This window comes from Oratosquilla oratoria, chromosome 10, assembly GCF_046742065.1.
Source record: "Oratosquilla oratoria isolate Oo_2021 chromosome 10, ASM4674206v1, whole genome shotgun sequence".
NCBI lineage: Eukaryota > Metazoa > Arthropoda > Malacostraca > Stomatopoda > Squillidae > Oratosquilla > Oratosquilla oratoria.
This window is the reverse complement of record NC_134786.1, coordinates 59,215,402-59,241,046: the sequence shown is the minus strand read 5'-3', so window position 1 is coordinate 59,241,046 and position 25,645 is coordinate 59,215,402. Positions and strand designations below refer to the sequence as shown.

The window sequence follows — 25,645 nt, the reverse complement described above, 5'->3', positions numbered from 1 at the left end:
GGAGAGGGGGGGTCGCCGAATTGATGAAGCGGCCTGGCTGTGGATGTGCTGTGTCTTGCAACACCGGGAGGAGGGTGGAGGGGAGTGGAATATGTAGGGGATGGAATGGGTGGGAGTGGTTTCTATGCCTTTTTTTTTTTGTCTACCCCCCGTGTAAGGGGGAAATAGCCTTTGGTATATGTATGTACATAAAAAATATTTAATAATACTTTTTACCTTACAGGTTTACAAATTACAACCATAATCAAAGCTTTCAAAATTTATGACTAAAATTATTTTTACATATGCATACATATACCAAAAGCTTTTTCCCCCTAACAAGGGAGGTAGCCAAAAAAGAAAAAGGCATAAAAACTCTCCCCATCTGGGGTATTGGCTGCACATTGTTATGGCAAAGTAGCATACAGTTGATACTTTAGGGTCTATATGGGGTGCCCCTATGGACCAGAGCCACACATCATTTTGTCTGTGATAGAGGAGGACTCTACTCACAGAGAAATGATGAAACTTTTATTATACTGCTACTGTCCCTCCATTATGCTGTCCCCTAACCCCTTGTTGCTGTCCTGTACCATTTCTCAGAATTTCATTTCCTTGTTTCGCCTACCCTGTGGTGGGGGGGAAAAGAATGCTGCCACCAAGAATTCCCACTTGGATTGTACAAGGCAAGAAAAATGTGATGGGGATTGGGACCAGGCATCCTTCTCCCTGTAGCCCCACAGGGGACATTCCTAAAAAAAGTAAAGGCACAAAGTTATTTTTATGCTTTAATAAAGAAATCAGGAATGCCCTAAAAATAATAAAGTTCAATTGGAGTTAAGGTTTTTCTTAAACTAATACATTGTTCTTTAAAATAGAATGGCTTCTGCTACATCCTCCTTCACAGAAGCCCTAAACTCTGATTTATTTATCTTTAAAGCAGAAAACAGTCTTTCAACAGTGACTTGGGTGGGTGGTATTGCTGTTACAGTTCTGGATATATTCTGAATAATCTCTGGATAAAGAGAGATGGTTTCTTCTACAGTAATTTTTTATGACCAGTCATACCGTTCTACTTCTTTTAAGGCATCAAGAACATCTTGCTGAAATTTTCTTTTTGGAAGATCTACTGGTGTTATTGTGGTTGGTACATTCAATTGCTGTCACTTCATTTTTTAATGTTCTATTTTGTCCAAAACAGCTTCAAAGTCTAATTTTTCATTTGATTCTGAAGCAGTTCCTTCAAAGTTACTGATACTGAGAGTATCTTCTTTAGTTTCAGCTTCAGGTAGTCTCTGTGGTCCATTCACGTGATATGCTATTTCACACAGTGCCTCTTTTCCTTATTTGCTCATGGTTTAGTAAAATTTGGTTCATTGGATCAATGTAAATAGCAGCTAACAAAATTTTATTGTCCAACAAGAAACTTTTTATTATCATTATTATTGAAAAATAATACAATCAGTAATTAATCCTCCTTGTCCAAGCTAAATATAAGCTTTTCCACTCCAAGACTCTACCAGGGGTTAAATCCTCAGATTGCAAATTCTTGGTGACAACATAAGGTTGATACAGCAGACTTTCTAGTTCCTTTCCTTCTGCTCACTGGTTTTCAGTTAGTGAAATATTCTAGTTATCTAGATCCTCCAAGAAAGTTTTTAGTTCAAGTAAACGTTTGATAATCAAATAGGTGCTACCCCAGCGTGTTGCTTGATCTAAAATAGCCCCTTTTCCCGCATATCTCTTAAAAATAGCATCTGTTTTTGGTGTTCTGGCTGCAACTGCTAATTGCCTCAGCTTTCCAATGAGAGTAGCTCCATGTCTATCCTTCACTCCATCTCTTATTGCTAGGTGCAGTGAATGTACAGCACACTGCATATGATTTGTAATTTAGATACTTCTTCAACGATAGTATCTAAAACATTACGGTTCTCCTCTGGCACTTCTGTTAGTTTTGTTATTGTTCTCTTTATCATCCCACATTTTTGTACTTTCTTCATTTTCTCAATTGTGCACAACATATTTGAAGCATTATCAGTAACAATACATAGAACTGTCTCTTTTTTAATTTCAAAACATTCTAATACTTCTTCTACCAACTTCTGAAGATATTCATTAGTGTGATGTGCCTGAGTGTCCTTCACTCCCAATGTCCGTGTTACCACCTTATTCTCATCAACAAACCTGATGTTAATGGCAAAATAGTTGACTGTGGCATGTGCATGCATCCATTTTAATAAAGACAAAGCATCCCTTTAGAATTTAAGTTCTTTCTTATATTTAGCCTCTTCAATTACAAGTCTCCTTATGCTTTCTCTCTCTAGTAAAACTCAAAATTTTTCTAGTCATTTCTCCATTTAAACCTAGAAAGGCTGATTATGAAAAAAATTATATAGCTACACTATTTTTACCATTTCAATGATGTAACTCTTAAACTTGTGATGTAATTTAGCTTTATCAGAGGTAAAGAAAATTGATAACTAAGATTGTCTTCCTGAAGATTTCTCATCTTTCTTAGCTAAAGTAGATGGTGTGCTTATGTTTGTCTTCTTTATCTTTCCTATTCAATTCTAACTCCTTTCGATGATAGCATTGCAAATGTCTTTAAATTTGACACTTTTGTAGAACTCTGTGAAACCAGTGAAACTATCTATTTTTTAATAAAATAATTTTTCACCATTGTCATTTATGGTACACTGACACTGATATTTTCCATCTGTTATAAGTGTAAAGTATTCAAACACTTTGATGCCATTCTTATTTTATGGAAAAGCATTATTGGTCCAAACTTATGTAACTTTTTGAATTTGTAAACCTTTGAGATTGGTCTTAAATATAACTTATCAGAATGAAATACTGTACTCCATGAGAAGGAACAAAGATAGGATAATCAAGTAAATATCTGCAATACTTGAAATTAAAACATACAATGCATACAGGACTATCAGCCGTATGCAAAGAAAATATATTTTCCCCTGAAATTTACTTTAGCTCATTTTTCCTAAAACGTACACATGAAGAAATGGATTCAATTATTGTGTGAAGTTAGGTTAGTCAAAATGGTTAGGTCAAGTTAGTAGACCTAGATAGGGTTGTTAGTATGCCTAGGGTCAATAGACTTAGGTTAGTTTACCTATGTAAGCATAAAGTCGTAACTTATAATTTTAGCTAAAGAAAAAAAAAAAAAAATTGACATGGGAATTTTTCCTTAGTCATTTAAGTTCAGCATCTGATTTTACAGTGCATTTGTGTTCTCAGTCACACCTGAATATAATAAACATGAAGTTCTTAAACAATGAGCAAACCCACATATTTTTTATAAAAGTACACAGAATATCACAATGATTGTGATATATTTCCCCTATTTCACCTCATAAGCTGAGCACATTAACTTTCTATGTTCTAGCACAAGTCTACACAACAACTACACACTGCATTTACTCTGCTTCAGAAGCAAATCTTATTGATACATGTACAGTACAAGGTCAATATTATCAGTTGAACATGTTTGATACAATGATACTGGAATGTGTACCATACACAGTATATATATTTTTTTCTATATTATTACTTATGAGAAAGAAAAGGACTAGTACAAAAAGAAGTTGAAAGGAGAGGAGTGGGAGGGTGTGAAGGATAGAGTAGAACTAGGAGTGGAAGAACAATGGGGATGATTCAAGGAAGGAGTCACAAGGTGTGCAAAGATGGCGTGTATAACAAGGAGGATGGGAGGAAATAGAAGGAAGGGTAGTGAGTGGTGGGACGAGGAAACAAAGAAGGTTGTAGAAGAGAAGCAGCAAGCTTTCACAGTTTGGTTACAAAATAGGATGAGAGAATCATATGAGAGGTACAAAGAAAAGAGAAGTAAAGCACATAAAGGAGGCAAAGAGGAGAGCAGATGTGAAATGGGGTAAGACTATGACAGAGATGTACAATGGGAGAAAGTGGCAGCAGACAGGAAGTGAGTGTTCAGGGAAAGAGACTGGAGGAAGTGGACAGTTTTAGATACTTGGATGCAAATGTGGTGGGAAAGGGAGGAGTGGAGGTGGAGGCAAAATGTAGATTTAGAGAAGCAATGCCATGGGGGATTAAAAAGTGTAATGAGAAAGACATTTAGGAATGGATGCTGAGAGGAGATTGTATGAAGGAATTATTGTGCCAACAGCACTGTATGGGACAGAAACATGGAATATAAGGAGGAATTTGAATGTCTTTGAGACGAGGAGCCTGAGAAGTATGATGGGGGTTAATAGGCTGAATAGATTGAGAAACAAGGTGAGGAGGAGAATGGGAGTGGAAAGGGAGTTGGGAGATGGGGTTGATAAAAGAGTACTGGGATGGTTTGATCACAGGGAAAGAATGAGTGAAGAAAGATTAGTAAAAGAGGTGTGAAAGGCAGAGGTAGGAGTGAACATGAGAGGGCGACCAAAGATGAGATGGATGGATGGGGTAAAAGGGGCATTGGGAAAGAGGGGAATGTCTGTTGAGGAAGGATGGGAGAAGACAGAAGATAGGAGTGAAAGGAGAATGGTTGTGTATAGATGATGCTATGATGCATGAAAGAATGTGGGTGGGGGATGGGGGGTGAGGGAATATGTGTGAAAAATATATTGACACAGCCCGATGGGATTTCTCCCTGTCTTCTCCATTTCTGCATGAGAGGATGGAGAGAAGGGGGCACCAATTTAATGAAGCAGCCTTGCTGTGGATGTGCTGTGCCTTGAGACACTGCTTCTGACCCAGGGCAGTGGGCAAGATGCAGGGGTGACCCATCATCCAGGAGGAGCCAAGATAAGAGGAAGGTCGGGGGTGGATGAGTGGAGTATGTGGGGATGGAGGTGGATTTTATGCCTATGTGTTTTTGCTACCTCCCTTGTATGGGGGGAAAAGCCTTTGGTATATGTGGGAGGAACAGCTATACTGGTGGAGTGATAGAAAATATGCATATAGAACTTGAGAGGAATATTACAGCTTCCATGTACCCAAGCTAAAACAGAATGCGAAACATGAATGTTTACTTTATTAAAAAAAGTACACAATAGACATGTTTATCAAAATGATCAGTCTATGCATATATTTGAAAGCAGCATTACACAAAGAGGTTTAGGGGTTGAGAGGAATGGCCATGAAGATAAGGGGGTATGATTTATTACAATTCATAATATAAAACAATGATGTTTTATAAGGACTGTGCACTGTATAACTTCACAGACTGAACTAGGGTCATATAAATTGTAAATTCAACTGGAGTTGGAGTCAGTATAGTTTTACCAACTCTGACTCAAGAGGCCCCTTAATTGCTTCTGACTCCGACTCCACAGCGCTGGTAAATATAAATGAGTAGAATAACACTAACAAGAACCCATCGGGTTATTAAGTTAATTTTGTCTTCTATTAACATCTCATCCACCGATTCTTTTTAGTTAGATGATCATACATTGTGTAACAGTGTGATTATTCATGGGCAGAGGTCATCTTCCTCAGTATTGCAGGCAAGCTTTTTGGTTAGTTTCTCAGGGTCTGATTCCTCCAAAACTACCCTCAAGACATTGCTGGTAGAGATGTGAGATCAAATCAGGTTGGAGACCTCACAACCAACACAACTAATTCTCGTGAAAATTCTTTGTTTCATTTGATCAACATACATACATACATATACCAAGGCTTTTTCCCCCTTACTAGGGAGGTAGCCAAAAAGGAAAAGGCATAAAATCATTCCCACCCATTCCATCCCTGAAAACACTCCACACCCCTCCAATCTTAGCACCTCCTAGATGACAGGTCATCCCTGCACCCTGTCCACTGCCCTGGGTCAGTTCCTTAAAATCAGGAATATTTCTAACAAATGGAACCACAGAAGGCCTTAGCAGTAATCTGGACACACATCTGTCCACTTTCTCAAGTTTCTGGATGAGCCTAATATTCATTATCATTTTGTAAGCATGATTTCGTCCTTTTGTATTTTAGTCTGATTGACCTAGTTTTGTATCCACGAATTCCTTACACTACTGTGGCAATCTCCTTTTCTTTCTTGCTATCAATGTTAAACAATCTGTTTCTTCAGTTATGGGACCCATCAGATAAAAGTTCTTTGAATCTTTTCAAACATCCCAATGTTATTCTAATTTCAACTCACACAAGATTGTTGTGTGACTAGGCCACATGGGTGTCACAAAAGTATCGTTGGGTTTACCACATACAACTTAGGCCGTCAGTGCTTCTGCATATATTATATTACTCACACTTTTATTCCATGTTCCCATGAAGATTGCCCATCAGTGGTGGCCGTATCCAAACCTCAAAACCAAAAGAGAGGGTAGGACCAGCTTCATCATGCCTTCTATAAAGGACAAACAAGAACACAAAAATAAACTTCCCTTCCCTCTCACAAGGTCAAATTTAAGAAATCTTCCTCTTGTTTCCTAATTCCTTCTTCCTCTAGTTACCCATCATGTACCAACATATCCACTTCCTCCAGTATTATCTTGCAGTTTTTCTTTTTCAGATAACTCATTCTTCCTGTTTTGACCTTTTTCTTCTACAAGTTGTGACTAATGTGTCTACCTCCATTCTCATATGCACCCATACCACGTCATCAGTTTTAGATGCATTTGTTCCCAACAATGCCCCCTTTGGTCTTGAAATCTAGTCCATTTCCATGATACTATACAGCCTTAAGAGAATTCAGCTTCACCATTAATATTCCTAACTGAACTGATCCAATATCAGCCACCATACTTCCCATGATGGTCTTCTTGAGCTTTTACTCCATTCATGTAAAATCTTGGAACAGTTTGATTTTCCTCATTTTTTATTTTTGATCTTTAAATCACCTGTTAAGATATTAATGTAGCTTATAGTGCCTCAAATTGCACTATTGCAGTTGTAGTTTGGATGACCTTGTTAGTAAGGTTGAGGGAGTCGTAAGTTTAAGACACATTTCTAGTCTCTTTCCTACATGGAGTGAGCAGTTGCACTGTTCCCATCTTCCTAAAAACTCCCACAGTTCCCCTCCCATCTATAGATTAATTTTCTACATGATAATAATAACAATTATTACCTTGTTTCACTTACCGGAAATCTGTAGCCCACGGTAGCTGGCAGTGGTCCTTGGGCCCTCCCTGAGATCTCCGTGAAGAAATATTTGACTGTTAAGTCTGTTGTATTAATGTGGGATTGTTTTCATGTCACCAGCTAATAGCACTAGGACAGCAGTCACCACCTGTAAGCTCTCCATACATGAAAAGGTGGAAGATCCACAGTGGAAGATGATAGAGATCTTAAACCTAATCCAGAGACAGAGTCAGCCCCACAGGCTGAACCCCCCTCACTGGAGGTGAGGGAGTCAACGGGTTTTGAAAATAGACAGTAAGGAGAAACTGTCTACTGTCAACCTTGCAGGACCACCACACACGGTTACCCATAACCACAGAAATACAAATATCATCTTATGCAGACAATATAACAATGACATGCACACACTGCATTGCAGACACAGCTGCAGAAACACTCAACCATACCTCAATGCACTCAATAACAGGTTCACTACAAATACTCAAAATAGCCCAAACCAAATCTACAACCGTACTTCTCACCAACTGGATAGTGGAAAACAAATACACACCACACACACATAAACCCAAGATTCTTGGCATAACATCTGATACATCCATGTCATTCAAACAACACATCAAACATAAGGTCTAAATGCACACCTAGACTTAATGTGCTCAAATCAATTGTAAGAACAACATTTGGACAAAACAAAGATATTAATACTAGCATACAAACAATGTATTCACTTAGTGATGAATTATGCGAGCCCTGCATGGGCCCCTAATCTCACTATGACACACCATACAAAACAAAGCCCTAAAGACAATTACAAGCTGCAAAAATACAACACCTACAGACCATTTATGTCATGGAAGGAAGTCCTCAAAGTCAAGGATCACAAACACAGCACACCTACTACACTACATAGCAGAACACCCACACATGCCAACAAACACCAAAACAATCAAATACCTATCTCCCACACAAACACTCTTCTCTTCCTTTACAACTACCTGAAACATATCCATAATCATGTCACTCACTGCTCCATCAACAAACTGAATGGCAATACGTTGAAGCATGCCACTCCTTGATATCCACCCCTCTGAATCCTCTCTCCCCGAAAAGGACAGAGCCCACCTGGCCAAACTGCAATGTAGTCACCTCACCATCCTGCCCTTCTAAGCTACCAAAAGAGGCTGGATGACTGCATTGCAGACAACTGCCCGGAATGTAACACTTCACCCCATACTATACAACACATTATGGGAGACTGCATAGTACACAATCATGCATGCCAACAACACAACATGCACTCTATAAATTATTTGTGGGAAATCCCCATTCCAGCCATGGCATTCCTCAGGGAGATGGGACTGCTCACCCAGACAGTCTAGGGAACAACAACAACAACCCATCACTGGTCTCTTCTACATGACAGAAGGGGCTAAACTTATGTGCTATTGATTGGGTCATACAAGGACAGAAAAACAAGCCCATAAAAATAATCTTCATTTACTTTTAAGAAACAAATTTGCTTTGCATAGAGTGAGCTCAACCACTTTCAATATCTTTTTGGTGCAAGATCATCTCAACAGGGACTTTACTTCTTGTGGAATTCCATATCCCTTTGCCCCGGGACACCTTCAACATTTCTGGGTACAAAATATTAATAACTGCCAAAAACCTGTCAGACAATTTGGTCCACTGAAAATTAAAGTTGTGCATGCAGAATTTCATTACATGTGTCACCTGAATCCAAATATCATAATTCTGTAGCAAAAATTACAAGGCTGCAATGCACCAATGGATTATCAGCTGTGGCACTTGAAAACACAACCTAAGAGTTGAAACATTGGAGTCACACCTACAATGTAGAGAAACAAGCACTGGTAGGAAAATTCCAGGCTCACCCATACACCCTAATATATCACGAGAAATTGAGGCACAGAACATTAGTAACTTTTTTGGCTCACATCTTGCTTTGGATGCAGTCACATCAGCACAAAATCTGCCCTTCCACATCCATACACTAACATCTCTACCATAGCCTGGCATCCCACCAGTTTTCTTAATTTCAATTACAGCTGCTCATGTATTTGGTACTCCAAACACTGGATTCCACCACAACCTTCTGGCTGCACAGTACCATACTGTGTTCCCTTACACTGGTAATACTTAACATATCTGAAGATACTCTGCTCCATGGGAGCAAATTAAGAAATCAGATCTATCTAGACTAATCTTCATCACTTGGCATAGTCGTAACCAGTTAATTAAGGACGCGAGTACTGCACCTGCCCTCCCACTCCAGCATGAACCACCTGCACTGCTCCTGCAAGAGGACTCTGGCTTGAGAGATCAACCACATACCGCTGCCCTCCTGTCTGGTATAGCAGTTGATGACCACTTACTGTAGATAACTGTTCATGAACAATGCTACTGCTGCTTGCTGTTGAATTTTGGTGAGCAGTGACTGCAGGGGAATGTTGGTGTGCACTGATAGCAGGTGAGTGATGCTGAGCTGTTGCTACCATGGTGTGATGCCCTCCTACACCAACATTCTGTTGGTGAGCAGTCACAGCTGGTGTATGCTGATGAACTGTCACAACCTGATTATGTTGGTGAGCACTTACAACTGGTGTATGCTGATGAACACTACCTGCAGACGCATGCTGGTGAGCAGCTACTGCATTTGTGTGTTGGTGAGCAGCTACTGCAGTTGTGTGGTGGTGTGCAGCTACTGCAGTTGTGTGGTGGTGAGCAGTTACTGCAGTTGTGTGGTGGTGAGCAGTTACTGCAGTTGTGTGTTGGTGTGCAGTAACTGAAGGAGAATGTGGATGAGATGTTTCAGCAGGCGAGTGTTGGTGAGAAGTTACTGACGGTAAGTGTTGAGGGGCTACGGAAGCATTATGTTGGTGAGCATTAACTAAGGTGGTATGTTGGTGAGCAGTTACAACAGGTGTGTGTTGATGTGCAGTTACAGTAGGTGTGTGTTGGTGTGCAGTTACAGCAGGATGATGATGCGCTGCCATTATTGAATGTCCAGCTATTCCTGTAGTGTTTTGGTGAGCTGAGCTTGTAGAAGACTGATGGTGTGCTGGCAAGTGAGCAGTAATGGAGGGTAAATGGGCAGACACAGCATTGGGTTGATGAGCTGGGATGCTAGTGCAAACAAGGTGAGTAGGAGCATGGCTACACAAGGCTAATGCAGCTTCTTGTTGTTGGACAGAGTCCATAGCTGAACCTTGATGAGTCACCACCTGCTGACCCATGTGAGCTGGCTGGTGTGGCTGGCCAGATAGATCCATGACATCAGGTATCGCCTGTGCATGGAGGGTAGAGAGTGTGTGACCCATATCATCTTGGATGGCTTCCACATGAGTTCCATCATCAAGTCCATCTACCAACATCACCTGACCAGTTGATGGATGTATGGCGAGGGACATTGGCTGAGGCAACATTGTCTGGGACATAACATCCAGCCCTTCCTCTTGTGTCAGTTCTCCCTCAAGTGACTTTTCCTTCAATAACTCCTCTTGGATTTCACCTGGTTCAAGTACCACCTCGTTCTCATCTTCATCATCCTCTTCTTTCATTTCCTTTAGTGTTGCATCTTTAATAGCTTTGGATTTTGATCGCGATACTCTATCAGTTGGTGGTGCTGGATGTTTAACTTTTCTTTTCTTTGGTTTCTTCCAGGGTGGTTCTTCACCTTCTGAGCGTGGATACTTGCGTGGACGGCCCTTGGGTCTCTTCGGCTTAGGTCCACTACATCGTATCTCGTGTTTCGATACAAAAGTAGGGGTGCGAAAACACTTGTCACAATGTTGACACTTAAAAGGCTTTGATCCAATATGATTGCCCTTACGATGTAACTTCAAGTCCTTGGTGGATACGAAAGCCATGTCACATTCCCGACACTGGAAAGGTTTCTCTCCTGTGTGCATTCGTACGTGAACACGTAGGTCCATACTTTGACTGAACGATTCGCCACAGTACTGACATACATACGGCTTTTCCCCTGTATGACGACGCACATGATTACGCAAGTGGGACGAGGTAAAGAATGATTCGCCACATATCCCACAGATATATGGTCGTTCCCCAGTGTGAGTACGCTTATGTCCTACCAAATGAGATGATCGTGAAAAAGTCTGACCACACTCGGAACATTGGTACGGTCTCTCTCCAGTGTGCACACGTTTGTGAGCCTTTAAATTAGAACTTTGAATGAAAGACTTACCACAATCATTACAAACAAACGGACGCACACCTGAATGAATACGAGAATGGCTTTTGAGGTTTGAGTTGCTGGTGAATGAAGCACCACATTCAGCACAATGGAAACTCCTCTCTTCATTTTCAGGGGAAGGTTTTCTAATTTTCTTAACTTTAGATGGTGCTTGGACAATAGAAAGTTGATGGGGCTGCGGAGTTGGTGTTGGCGTGGGCGTGTGAGGTGCTGGTGCCTGAACAACAGTAGGAACTGAAGGTACAGCCACTTGTAGTTGTACCTGATGATTCACCACTACATCATTGTAGCCATAGTTGTACCACACACCCGGCTGTACCATCGACTGCCCAACATTGTGTCCCCCTAAAGGATCCATGGCAGCTGATTCATCCAGCTCTTACTCGTCTCACTCTCATTATACCTGAAACAATAAAAACAAGTTAGTAAAAAACTAGTTCAACCTTCATATCACAAAAAATCTAGAAAATTAACAAAGGGCACCAAATCTAAAAAATGCAAAAAGTAAAATAACCCATTTCAAGTTATATGAAGTCTAACAACCATAGTTTACAAAAGGAAATATGACTTAAAATTATAATCCACTGGAAATAAAGTATTCCACATTGATACTCAGGTCTTTCACATCAGTTTCTTTCTATTATCCATATTTTACTGGGCATTTACCTTTAGGTCTAATGGCATGAAGTACAGTTCAAATTATAAGATTGTTGGAAAAACACATACACATAATAGTAGAAAGTACTGTATACACATATCTTAATTTTCCAAGCATTTGCCATCCATACTGAACCTTGCACTGCATACACCAACTTTGTTCATTATATCAGACAAATGGTTGGAAGATCTCTCTAGGGTTGATATAACCGAAATTTGGTGAACAAGGTTCAGTATAGAGATACCCACTATTGAAAATTAATATCCATGTGAACAAGTTGCTTAAACATGCCAAAGGAAAGCTGGACTGGGAGTGAAGTGTTTATTTCTGATGTTTCATCTACAGACTTTTTCAAAGGAATGAGTATACTGGATTGTGCAGAGTTTATATACGGTATATATATGCTTCGTAGCTCATGGAGGTATGTGAGTGTGGTGTGCTGTGCTCTGATTGGCACACTGATTTATGCAGCTTTTATGGATTTCCTGGTCTTCCTTTGTGTAATACCTCAGCCCAGTTCCATTGTGGGAGGTGTCCAGACCCATCCACTTACACCACCATGGTGTTGCTAAACCTATGGTGGCAAAGATTGGCCTTATGCTCCCTGATCGTTGTGTTTAGCCCCCTGTCTCTCCACAGTATGCCTTATCGCATGACACACATCTTGGTCCCGCTTCTTACTGTCACCTATGTTATCGTTGCTTTTACCTCTGTGCTCCTGAGCATTCTAGTAATATCTCCTGCCTTCTCTGAGTTAGGAAGCGCCATGTACAATGTCCTGTTAGTGGTGTCGTTTTTTCCTTCTTTTGACCTGATTACATTGACGACTTCTTCCACTCTCCACCTTAAGCTAAGGATCATGCCCTTGGGGTAGATGAGTTTCAAGAAGGCTGTGATGATGTATCTCATCTCCTCCTCCAGGAATTCCTCACTCAGAGAAGGTAGGAGATATTACTAGAATGCTCAGAAGCACAGTGGTAAAAGCAGTGATAACATCGGGGACGAAGATCGGTGACATAGTAAGAAGGACCAAGATAAGGGGGAGGGAGGCCAGTTTCGTGTATAAAATCTCATGTGTATCATGCGATAAGGCATACTATGGAGAGACAGAGGGGGCTAAACACAAGGATCAGGGAGCATAAGGCCAACCTCTGTCACCGAAGGCTTACCAATGCCATGGTGGTGTATGTGGATAAGTCTGGACACCTCCCACAATGGAACCGGGCCAAGGTATTACACAAAGATGTAGATAAGAAGACCAGGAAATCCATAGAAGCTGCATATATCACTACCCGTCCCAACATCAATAGTAAGGCTGGCAGTTTCACCTGGGCAAAAACCTCAGTGGGCACAGTGTTTCACGATCTGCTGTCTCGGGCATCTCAGTGGGCCAATCAGAGCACAGCACACCACACTCACATACCTCCATGAGCTATGAAGTATATATATAAACTCTGCATGATCCAGTATACTCATTCCTTTGAAATAGTCAGTAGACAAAACATCAGGAATAAACACTTCACTCCCAGTCCAGGTTTCCTTTGCCATGTTTAAGCAACACACCCACTATTCTTTGATCAACTATATCTGCTAGCTCTCTTTCCACCCCTGTTCTCTGCATCACCTCAACATTTCTCACTTTATCCATCCTTGTAACCTGTGCCAAACTAAAGCGGAACACACCCAGCTCCAGAAATGTGGAACCAGCAAATCAATCAATCCTCTCCTCCAAGTCTTGCGGGAGACCCACAGCTTCCAGGTAACCAACAACTATCCACCATATTGTTACATAGGTAACTCTGGGAAGATAATGTGTTGCTGTCTGGGTGAGGCTAGAGTGAAGCAGTATCCAATAAGGTGATCAGTATCCTCCATGTGATGACTGCATCTGGGGCAGCTTGCTTCTGTGGCCAGACCACACAAATACTGATCTAAGGCTGGACAGTGACTTGAATGCAGTTATGCCAGTGTGGTTCCTGCTTCTCATGGAAGGGATTTCTCTATAGGGCTGATGTCTGGAGGAGCTTGGTGGAGCAGAGTTTTGGAATTGGTTTTGGAGTGCTTAGGATTTGGTCCGCAAATACTCTTGTCGCAGTCTACAAACAGCTTAGGAGAACTACACTTGACCGCACCTCCCTGGAACAATTCTCTACAATTGAGAAAACATTGACACCCTATTATTTATATGAAACAATGTATCATATATGATAACAAGATAATCTGGACCACCCTATTGGAACATCTGCACACACAAGCCATGATCCTCCCTATGAAATTTATATCAAGTCGGTCCATTCCTCCAGGACTCTATTGCAAGACACCCACAGCCCTCATAATAGGTGCACAGTTCTATGAAATAGCCTTTAATCCATCCTATCCATCTCATTACATAAGAGGCACAACTCAGTAAAGGCAATCAAGTAAATCAAGTAGCCAACCAAACTCCACTGCCCTACAATACATCTATACAAAAACACAATTTAGATCACAAACCAAGCAATCCACTATGCTCCCATACTCTATAATTCACCCAGAAATCAACCCAGAAAAGAAATCACTCCCAAGAAGAGCAAGAATTACACTGGTGTGTCTATGTTCAGGTCATCACTTCACACTAAACAGTACCAGTTTGTCAGTCCATTGCCCCTTGTCTCTCTTGCAGAAGACCAGCATCCACACAACCAGTCTAGCAACACCAACTGCCTCTGATTCAGCCACCAAAAAGAAGACATGAACACCTTACACTACACTTGATCTTTCCAGGCAGCTACACAACATCTCTTCACTGTATGACTCATGGGCTGAACCAGTGGCTGTGGGATATTTCCTAGTGGCTGCAACCAGAGCATGCAGTACAATACAATAATTACAGTATACTATGGTCACATTTGTGGGAGAAGTATGGTTCAAAACTACAGTTTAATATTTTTCAGAGTTCCATATGGTAATAAAGTAATTTTTTTTTCAAACAATACAACACTGCAGTTTGCACTGACATGGGTGTATTTACCTTGCCTGACCCCATGTCACCTGACCTTTCGCTCTACTCTTGATCCATACCTCCAACCTTTCTTGCATTCTATATCCCATTTGACAGTGCACAAGACATACATAGCCCAACTCTAAATCCTATTGCATTTCGGGTCTCATTTCAAAGATAACGCAACATTTTTGTCATAATACACATGCTGTATGCATTAATAGTCTAGTTCTTTATTTCATATATTGATTACACTATCAGTAGAAATTTTGTTAAGTATGAATTCTATACTTTCTTTACTCTTACACGTTTGATAATGGTAAAATATAACAATATTAAATGCTTGCTAAAGATCTCAAATGTCACCTTAATAAGGATTTTTTTCATATTAGTAATATTTATATACATATCATTAATTATAGTTCATCAGTGCCTGTGTACACTTGTATCATCTATTATGTGTGTCCAGGAAGACTCAACTAAATCTCACAAGATATGAACACACACAAGAGATTACATCTTTTACACTGTACTTCATACTTTTTATCTTTTTAGATCATATAAAAAATCACATTAGATGTACATATTTTTATGGAATTGCCCTAGAGATATACGTCCATATTCAAATTTACTATAAAACATGTCTAATATCGATTAGATATTATATATTTAGCTTTGACCCAGTTTGTCATGGTTAATATATATAGTATGTATCTATATACCATGAGGTTCTTCCCCCCCTTATACAGAAGGTAGTCAAATCAAACACATGCACCCACTCCCCACCCATTCCACCACGGTTTCCCTTTTATCTTGGCTCCTCATGGATGAAGGGTCATCATGGTCTCCTACCAATCAAAAGCAATGCAGTAAGACACAGCAAGACTACTTCACTTAATCATCAACCCCCTATCCGTCCCATCATGCAGAAATCAGAGAGAGGCAGGGAGAAATCCCTTTGAGCAGCATCAAAATATCACCTACGTACAACCACTCCCAATATCCCTTACTTGCTCAACATAGAAAAGTGAGAAGACAGATAGACAATCCCTTCAGCCTGTAACAATGCATCATTATATAAACAAAATATAAAAATAGAAGACTACAACTTAGCAGATATCAAATAAATAATACACTTAAAACTGGCAAGAGGTTAACAAGTAACAATAATTATATTTTAATTACCAAGAGGCATTAGACAGTAGAGGAGAATGACCGCAATGATACAAGGGCTCAGAAATTTACCACACAAGACAGGCTTAACTTACACTCTCTAATAGACAGTGGGATGCTCTAATAGATGCATTCAAATGGGTCAAGGGTGATGCAAGGTCATCATATTAAGACAGCCGGGCAGGACTCGTACTAATGGATTTACATTGGACAAGTTTAAGTTCAAGAATGAAATAGGTAAGAACTGTTTTACCAACCTCCACCCTCTACCCTTCTAAGATGGGTGGTAGAGGGGTGTGGAGTGTATTAGGGATGGAATGGGTGGGAATGGTTTTATGCCTTTTTCTTTTGGGGTACCTCCCTTGTAAGGGGAAAAAAAGCCTTTGGTATATGTGTGTATGTATGGTAAACAAATAGAATAGACTTAGTAAACATGTAGTAAGCAGTGAAACAATTGTTTGTTTCAAGAGAAGATTTATGGAGAGGGATGGCAGGTTGTAAGGGGCATGGAACTGCCTAGTAAAGGCCTTACGGTCTCTTGCAGTCTCCTCTATTCTTATTAAACTGGTACAGTACAAAAGGAAAAAAACAAGTACAGTACAGTACAAGATTACAGGGCACATTTTTCCCAATCACAATAAAGCAATAAATCTGTGCCATACTTCTTCCTGTGGCTGCACATCTGCAAAAGCCACAGCAATGGACTGATTGATTATGTTATGATTAGGTGAAGTTAGGTAATGATAAGTTTCATCAAATACCAGCTAGATTACTACCTTCTACCAATGTGAATGTATACTAATTTATCTGGCCCTGGTGCTGGCAGATAAATAAATAAAATTGTATTATGCTTCTGGTAATACTATCCACAATTCTGGTTAAAATCTACTGATCAAATCTTACCCATTCAGGCAGTTTAATGATGGAAACCAATCACAATTGGGAGATGACACTACCATAGATTTCCTGACAAGTCATTTAATCACAATTTGGAAAAAACAGCTCAGTCTAAAATCACCATACAGTAAAAATAGCACTATTTCAAACGACCCTACAGCAACTACTATAGAAAAAGTCCTTGAAAATCTTCAACAGCATCACTATTGTTTCACATCTCAAAAGAATATATAAAAAAAATAATATTATTTGTTCACTTGAAGCACAATATTAATCCAAACACATTTTTCATCACAATAATGCGAATACTGGACTTTAATTTTTCCAGGGACGAAATCACCTCTGGAACTACCCACACAAAGACCTCCGTGGCATTTGGGCGTCTATTGACAAGCGATAATATTTTAAAGAATACAGTCCTCGACTCGAGTTCTTGCATGTAATACATGTTTATCACTGTCTACGTTGGTTTGTTTGTAAAGACGCACACACATATAAAAAATGCCACATACACTAGAAAGAATGGGCTAGGCATCAACCGCGGGAAAATTCCCGATCGCTTGTTGTTCAACAGTCCAGCCATCTCCAAATGATGTTTCGCAAAACACTACATCATGACACCATATACACTTCGATTCACATATCGTCGATAAAACCAATGAAAATGGTCCTCAGCCAACACAGATCATTACATTTCAGTACAATCATAACTTTGTGAACATTTCAAATGACTTGCTTCTAGAAGAACGCCTAATTTTTTACACTTTTGTTAGCCAAAGCAATATGACAGAACAGATGATAGGTTATATATGGATGGATGACACTGTAACTTTTTGCTCCCGCCTATAACATCGAATCTGGATTTAGATTTACCAAGGATGAATGGAGGAAAGTCACAACTATTTGCTTGAAGTATCCTCGTGCGCGTCAGAAAATGCTGCGTCCTTGTCCGAGAGCGGCAACAGTGCTTCCCACTGTTGTCAAGCGAGCGTCTCTTAATATTTTCTCCCAAATTTTACACAATGTAAATATCAACCATACAAATAATAGACGCAATTCCAATTTATATTATTTATATCACTGTATAATAAAAAGGCTATTAAAGGGCACGGTCATTAGAAATAAATCGATGCAATATAGGGTAATGGCATCATACTCTCAACACCCATTTCAGCAAAACAAAGAGTATTTTATTAACAGGGTTCTGAAAGTTATGTATATAGTCATTAATTGAATAACACAGTATTATGCTATTTTAAGTTTTTCTATTTGCTACTGTAAGTCTAATCTAAAATACATTTTCAAAGTTGACCTATTGTTTCACTTATTTCATAAATCTTGGCAATGTTTGCACCTACTTGATGCCAAATTAGTTATTTTACCAATGATATTTATTTGGCAAATTGCATGTGCATTTAATAGTTTCTATTCTCATACCTTTGCAGAATTACCTTTAAAGTTTTACAGTACTACTACATCCAAGCCAAACCCGGACTCTTGATTTCTCCATGAAAGACATCTAAACTATATACAGATCTGAAATTCACTATTGGCAATACAGGATTAGTTCTACGAAAAAAGGAGGAGTAACCTCAGTTTAAGATTTCTTGTAATAATTACAATTATTTACTAACCACGTAGTGTTTTTTTTTTTTGTGAAAAAAGTATGTGAAGTCTTGTGTCTTTGTTTGCTGGTTATTATTTTTTCCTAACCGTGAGAACTCAATTGAACAGCGTAAGGAAATTATGTCAGGGGGATTAAGGGTATGTTTATTTACATACACACACTCAACTATGTACCTCGCACACACACGCACACACACACTGGTAACCTGTGTTCAGTTATGCAAGAGTGACCACTGGGAAAGAAAAACTAAACGAAGCAAAGCGCTTTCGTATATTACGTATATTTCGTATATTACGAAAAATATTTATTTCGTTTATTCATTTTTCTTTCCCAGTGATCACTCTTACACACACAAACACTAACGCCATCCAATTGATTGAAAAATGTGTCAAAAATTGTATCTTGTAAAAATATGGTCGAAAGAAATATTATAGAATCAGACATTATTAAACATTATTATGACCAACTCCTTAACAACAGCTTAGGTTTGTATAAATTAGATCCATTTATGGTTAAGGATATATTCTAAAATAATTGTAAGATCGAGGCAGTGGGCAGTCCACCCTTCAAGACCTGACCTGACCCGGGGCAAATGTCATTAGCTTGAGCGGTCAATTTCCCATGTGTCAAACTTGATCTGTATTACAAAGGATTACAAAGGCGGAGCGTGCCGACAGGAGACCTTTTGGTCCATATGTAGGTCGGATGCGAAAAAAAATAAAAACTATAATAATGTAAATAACAAATAAAATATATAAATAAATGCATAGGCACAGTCAAACAACAAACAGGTAAATAGTAAATAATAATAAATTGACATATAACTAATAATAAATGAGAATCAAACAGACAAATGATAACAAAACAAAAACAAATAATATATAATAAATTATAATCATTACAGCATCTTGCTTAGGTGTTTATCTACATGATTCTTAAAGCTTCGAACTGAACTACATTGCACTACCTGTGCAGGAAGTTTATTCCATTCATTAACTACACGGTTGGCAAAGCTGTTTCTACCTACTTCCAAATTGAATCTATTTCCGGACAGTTTGAGACCATTGTTTCTTGTCTGATTCTCATTCAATGTGAAAATTTGGTCACTTTTGATGTCAATTCCCTTTAAAATCTTAAAGACCTGTATCAAGTCACCTCTGAGTCTACGCTTTTTTAGGGAAAACAGATTCATGTTTTAGTCGATTTTCGTATGATTTATTTTTGATGTTTGGAATCAGTTTTGTGGCTCGCCGTTGTACTTTTTCCAGTCTGTTCATGTCTTTAATGAGATTCGGTGACCATACGGAAACAGCATATTCCAAATGTGGACGAACTAACGATTAATGCTTGTTAATGAGTGATGGACTTTTGAATTCAAAAGATTGCTCAATCAGTCCTAGAATCTTATTTGCTTTCTCAGAGGCTGAAATACACTGCTTGGATGATTTGAGGTCGTTACTGATAATTACACCGAGATCTTTTTCACTATCCACTTTTGTTAACGAATTTCCAAATAACTTGTAATCGTACTTACTGTTATTTTTACCTATGTGCATTACCTTGCGTTTACTTGTGTTAAATTTCATTAGCCACTTTTCAGACCATTGCTGTAATTGATCTAAATCTTCTTGAATATCTAATTGGTTTGAGTGATCATTTGCCACTCCGCACAGTTTTGTATCATCAGCAAATTTGGAAACAGTAGATTTTAGTCCATGGTCTATATCATTTATATATACTATGAATAGAAGTGGTCCAAGAACGGAACCCTGAGGAACTCCACTTGTAACATTTTTCCATCTAGAAGTTTTTTCCATTTAAAACAACTCTCTGTTTTCGACCATTCAACCAATTACTAGTCCAACCTAATAGGCTACCACTTATTCCGTGTAAAGCTAATTTAGTAAGTAGTCTTTGGTGTGGGACGGTATCAAAAGCTTTTGCAAAGTCTAGATATATTAAATCTATATTGTTTCTTTTGTCATATTTCGAGATAACTGTGTTGTAGAATTCGAGTAAGTTAGTCACGCAAGAACGTTTCCGTCTGAAACCATGCTCTCTATCATTTATCAAACGGTTACTTTCTAAATGATGTTCGATAGCATCTCTGATGATAGTTTCCATTATTTTTCCTACGATTGAAGTCAAACTTATAGGCCTATAGTTATTTGGCTTCTTTTTGTCACCTTTTTTGAATATGGGAGTAACGTTAGCTAGCTTCCATTCTCTTGGGACATCTCCGGATATGATGGATTTCTTGAAAATAATTTCTAATGGAACAGCAATCTCATTTTTCATTTCCTTTAAGATTCTTGGATGCCAACCGTCAGGCCCTGGTGTTTTATTAACTTTGAGTTTATCTATACACCTTTTAATTTTTTTCTTTTGTTATATTTACCGTAGTGAGTAAGTTTACCCTAGACGTTTCACAGGTTTCAGTTTGGAATTCACTTTGAGGTGTTTCGTTTACGAATACCGAGCTAAAATAATTGTTTAAGATATTACACATTCCTTCATTTGAATATTAAAGTTGACCGTCAGCAGATAATAGTAGACCAATGTGACTCCTAACAACCTTTTTATCTCTAATGTAACTATAGAATTCTTTGCGATTCTCTTTGGATTTATCAGCGATGTTCATTTCGCATTGTCGTTTTCTTTTTCTTATTGTCTTTTTTAAATCTCTCTGTATTGATACATAACTTTCATAGTCATTAGATGCACCCGAGCACTTATATTTCTTATAAGCCTGTCTCTTTTTAGCAATACTTTTTTCAGTTTCTTTGTCGAGCCACTTTGGGCGAGACTAAATTTGGGGACGTCTGTCCTTAAAAGGAATGTAAGTTTGAATCATCTTAGTGAGCGTACTTTGAGATATTTCCCACATCTGATCTACAGGTCTTTCGCTTAATTTTGCCTCCCAATCTGTAAGCTGAAGCTCCTGACGCAGTCGTATGAACTGAGATTTGCTGAAATCGGGTATTTTAGAAATACAAGTATCTATTCTAAAATTGTTTAGGAGTTTGAACCTAAGTTGTGATCGCTATTTGCAACAGATTCACCGACTTCTACATCAGTTACCATTTCTTTCGCCGTCGGACGATTTCTTTCTCCCCACCATCTTTCCACAAAGAAGCCTCTCAGCCAAGTTCGGGCAAGCTTGGGATCACGAGCCGACCCCATATCCCATATATCTGCCAGAAGACTCTAAACAACTCGAAGTCCCCCCAAGTACAGGTCATAGGTCACCGCTACGGTCGCCGCTCTACGTTTTGGCAACACCAAGAGTGCCACCCTTCTGCATGTTTCTTATTGGGTACCCTCAATAGGGAACGGCCATTTTTCCATGATGTATAATTCTAGCTAGGAAGATCTGGCACCTCCAGAGCTTTCCTGGGAGCAGCCAGCTTCGATTTGTATTAGATGAGGTTCAGAAATAAACGGGAAAACCAATCCGCGTTTTGACCAAAACCCACTCCAACAGGTGTCACCTTCTTCATTATATTCAGTGAAGCCCTATATCTATAGGGTGCACAACGGTCCACGCCGTCATTATGACGGCACCCCATATATCCATGAGGAATTTCCCTGTTCGCTGTCAGGGACGTGCCAGTTAGTAGGGGTCCTGCGACTGTGTGTGTGAGCTGCTCTTTGATTTTTCTTGCAAAACCTGTTCAATATGGATGATCCTGCAGAGATTTCCTCTCTATCGACATAGCTTTTGTAATCATTAAGATTCTCAGGCCTATCCACCACGTCAAGTTGTCAACTCTTGGCATGTGTAAATATATATATATATATATATATATATATATATAGATATATATATATATATATATATATATATATATATATGTGTGTGTGTGTGTGTGTGTGTGTGTGTGTGTGTGTGTGTGTGTGTGTGTGTGTGTGTGTGTGTATGTGTATATATATATATATATATATATATATATATATATATATATATATATATATATATATACATATATATATACATATTCTAAATTGCCATTGTTATTCTAATTTCATCATCATCACCATCATTATCATTATAATTTTATTATATTATCATTATTACTATGATTATTTAGAATATTTTTTACGTTGTGAAGAGGATACTGAATGATTCTGACCTCAGAGGTAGACCAGTGTCGCATTATATGTATATATATATGTATATGTATATATATGTATATATATATATGTATATGTATATGTATATGTATATGTATATATATAATATCCGAGAGTTGACACCTTGACGTGGTGGATAGGCTTGAGAATCTTAATGATTGCAAAAGCTATGTCGATAGAGAGGAAATCTCTGCAGGGTCACCCATATCGAACAGGTTTTGTAAGAAAGATCAGACAAAGAGCAGCTCACACACATACAGTCGCAGGTCCCACTGCTAATTGGCACGTCCCTGATGGCAAGCAGGGAAATTCCTCATAGATATATGAGGTACCGTCATAATGACGGCGTGGACCATTGGGCACCCTATAGACATAGGGCTTCACCGAATATAATGAATAAGGTGACACCAGAGAAATATCTCACCAGAAACCAGTTGGCACGGAGGTGAGATTACTGCCAGAACCCCTTGATAGCTGAAATGAATAGCACAACCAAAACAAAACCAGGCGTTCCTGTTGGATTATCGTCTCCTAAAGGTCCAACTGTATTGCCTGTGTGCTTATAGGCAGTGTGCCCCCGAATGTGAGCACTGTCCAACCAGATCCAAGTCTTAAACATTAAACAGCATGCAAAAATGAAGATCTATACTTACAACGTAAGAACTCTCTCGGAAGACCACAGGCTGGAGAGTTTGATGGATGAACTAAACATCAAGTGGGACATCGTAGGACTGAGCGAAGTCCGAAGAACCGAAGAAAAGTTGATGCAATTACAAGATGGTCACCACCTGTTCTACTATAGAGTTAAGAACAAAGAAATATCTAGTAGAGTAGGATTCTTCATAAACCGAGAGGTTGCTGGTAATGTAGTCAAGTTCAGTAGTCTATCAGGCAGAATATCTTGGATTGTGATTAGGCTGTGTAAAAGGTACACTCTAGAAATTGTTCAGGTTTATGCACCAACTTCAGTGTTCAGACGATGAAATTGAGTCCTTCTATGATGATTTAAGGCAGGTAATGGATCAAGAAAAATGTAAGTACACGTTGGTAACAGGCTACTTTAATGCTAAAGTGGGGAAGAAGATTGGAGATGAGTCGTGCATTTGTGGTGATTGGTTGGACGACACCACCATCACCACTACTTGATACTAGTCAGTGATACTAGTCGATACTAGTTTTCGTCATCGCATCGCGCGCTGGGCATGACGCATCGCACGCTGGGCCCTCATCGAGTAAAAAACAGTCTCGAGCCAAATGCTGTCTTGCTGAAGTTGTATTTCTATAATGGACGTATGATAAGATGTTTACGGAAAGGCACGTTTTCCCATTGGCCAATTTTAGTATAAAGATTTGGAGCCAATCATAGTTGTAGGAGGAGCCTATATCATTCAGAGGTTTCCTTATAGCCAGTAACAATGTAAATTTCAGTCTTCTGAAATACTCTCAAAAAGTAACAACAGAGTCAAGTTCAGTTCTATTAATTCAAGAAGAGATTGTGTTAATTCAGAGAACTAAGAAATAGTGAGTCCGTGAGTACGCTCAACGATTAGCGGTTACAGTTGGAACTACAACCAGGATGTTGTAAGGTCTGTAAGACTAAGTTTTTAAGTCCAGCCTCCGTACACCCACACACCGGTACACATCACAGTCATTCACTATCTATTTTGAATTTAAATAAATAATATCACATAATGATAAAAGTCACATATTTGGGAACCATTAGTCTCATTCACCACCAAATGTGAATTGATAATTTCTTGTACATACGTTTGTTCGTGTTCCTTGTTGATCTAAATATATTGGCCCACTGCAACCACTTACGTATACTTATTTATAATTATTCGTAAACAAGGAGCACAACACATTGGGAAGTTTGGGGTAGGTGAAAGAAATGACAGAGGTGAGATGTTAGTCAATTTTGCAGAGAACTACAACATGAGGATAATGAATACTTTCTTCCAAAAGCGTGTATAAGTCGCAAATGGACGTGTAGTCCAAATGGAACAGCAAAGAAGTAGACTTCATATTGGGAGATGAAAACAAGAGCGTTAGCACTGTTGCGGTGATAAATAAAGCCAATATAGGTAGTGACCATAGAATGGTAGGTTGTACAGCTAAATTCAATTTCAGAGTCGAGAGAAGTAAATTAGTTTTAAAAAGGAAATCAGCCTTGCAAAGATTAAGGATAATAATTAGAAATTTCTGTTATAAATTAAAAATAGATTGGAAGCTCTAAAAACTAACGAGGACACCGTCGATGATATGAATTTGAATTTAGTGAATATCATTAGGGAATCAGCAGAGAAAGCAGAAAGTACAAAAAGTATTAGAGAAAACATACTCTAAAGTTACAAATAACCTAATTAAAAGAAGAAGGACCATGCAGATTAAAAACGGGAGAGACGAAATAGAAAGAGTAGAACTAAACAAGCTTATCAATAAAAGGCAGAGATCAAAGAAAAGAAAGTAAAACATGGATGAAATAGAGAAAACTATTCGGAAAGGTAAAAGTATTAGAGAGACCGAGCGCAGACATGCTTTATGAAAGATAGAAATGGAGAAATCATTAAATGTAGAGACAGAATGATAAAAAGGATAGAAGAATTTTACCAAGAGCTTTACTCGTCGAAGGCCGTAGTTGAGTCAATAAATTCATCTGTACACGTTAGTTATGTACCAGAGATTACAAAGGAAGAAGTAGAAAAGCGTTCCTGAATCGTGGTGCAACGCTATAGTGATTTTGCTTCATAAAAAAGGAGACCAGAAAGACCTTAGTAACTTGCTATCAAATGTATGTAAAGTATTCTCTAAGATCATTACAAATAGACTAAGTAAAGTTTTAGATGGAAACCAACCGAAAGAACAGGCAGGCTTTAGGAGCGGGTA

The 25,645-nt window shown here is 38.8% G+C and overlaps 1 protein-coding gene across 4 annotated transcripts; it reads right to left on the bottom strand.

Moving 5' to 3' along the window:
* Nucleotides 1–8,536: 8,536 nt before the first annotated feature.
* On the bottom strand, nucleotides 8,537–17,985 carry LOC143029256 (uncharacterized). 4 transcript variants are annotated; one of them, XM_076191949.1, is made up of 2 exons: nucleotides 17,872–17,985; nucleotides 8,537–11,693 (listed from the first exon to the last, which is right to left on the bottom strand). In XM_076191949.1, the coding sequence occupies exon 2, from the start codon at nucleotides 11,646–11,648 to the stop codon at nucleotides 9,312–9,314; it is 2,337 nt and encodes a 778-aa protein (XP_076048064.1). In that variant the 5' UTR covers nucleotides 11,649–11,693; nucleotides 17,872–17,985; the 3' UTR covers nucleotides 8,537–9,311. The 4 variants fall into 4 exon arrangements, with proteins under 4 accessions (XP_076048064.1, XP_076048067.1, XP_076048065.1 ...); XM_076191952.1 differs by lacking the exon at nucleotides 17,872–17,985 and adding an exon at nucleotides 17,829–17,847; XM_076191950.1 differs by lacking the exon at nucleotides 17,872–17,985 and adding an exon at nucleotides 17,511–17,661.
* Nucleotides 17,986–25,645: the final 7,660 nt, after the last annotated feature.

Bases quoted from the DNA above. Each gene is read 5' to 3' on its own strand.
- LOC143029256 (XM_076191949.1), bottom strand. From the start codon at position 11,648: ATGGATCCTTTAGGGGGACACAATGTTGGGCAGTCGATGGTACAGCCG.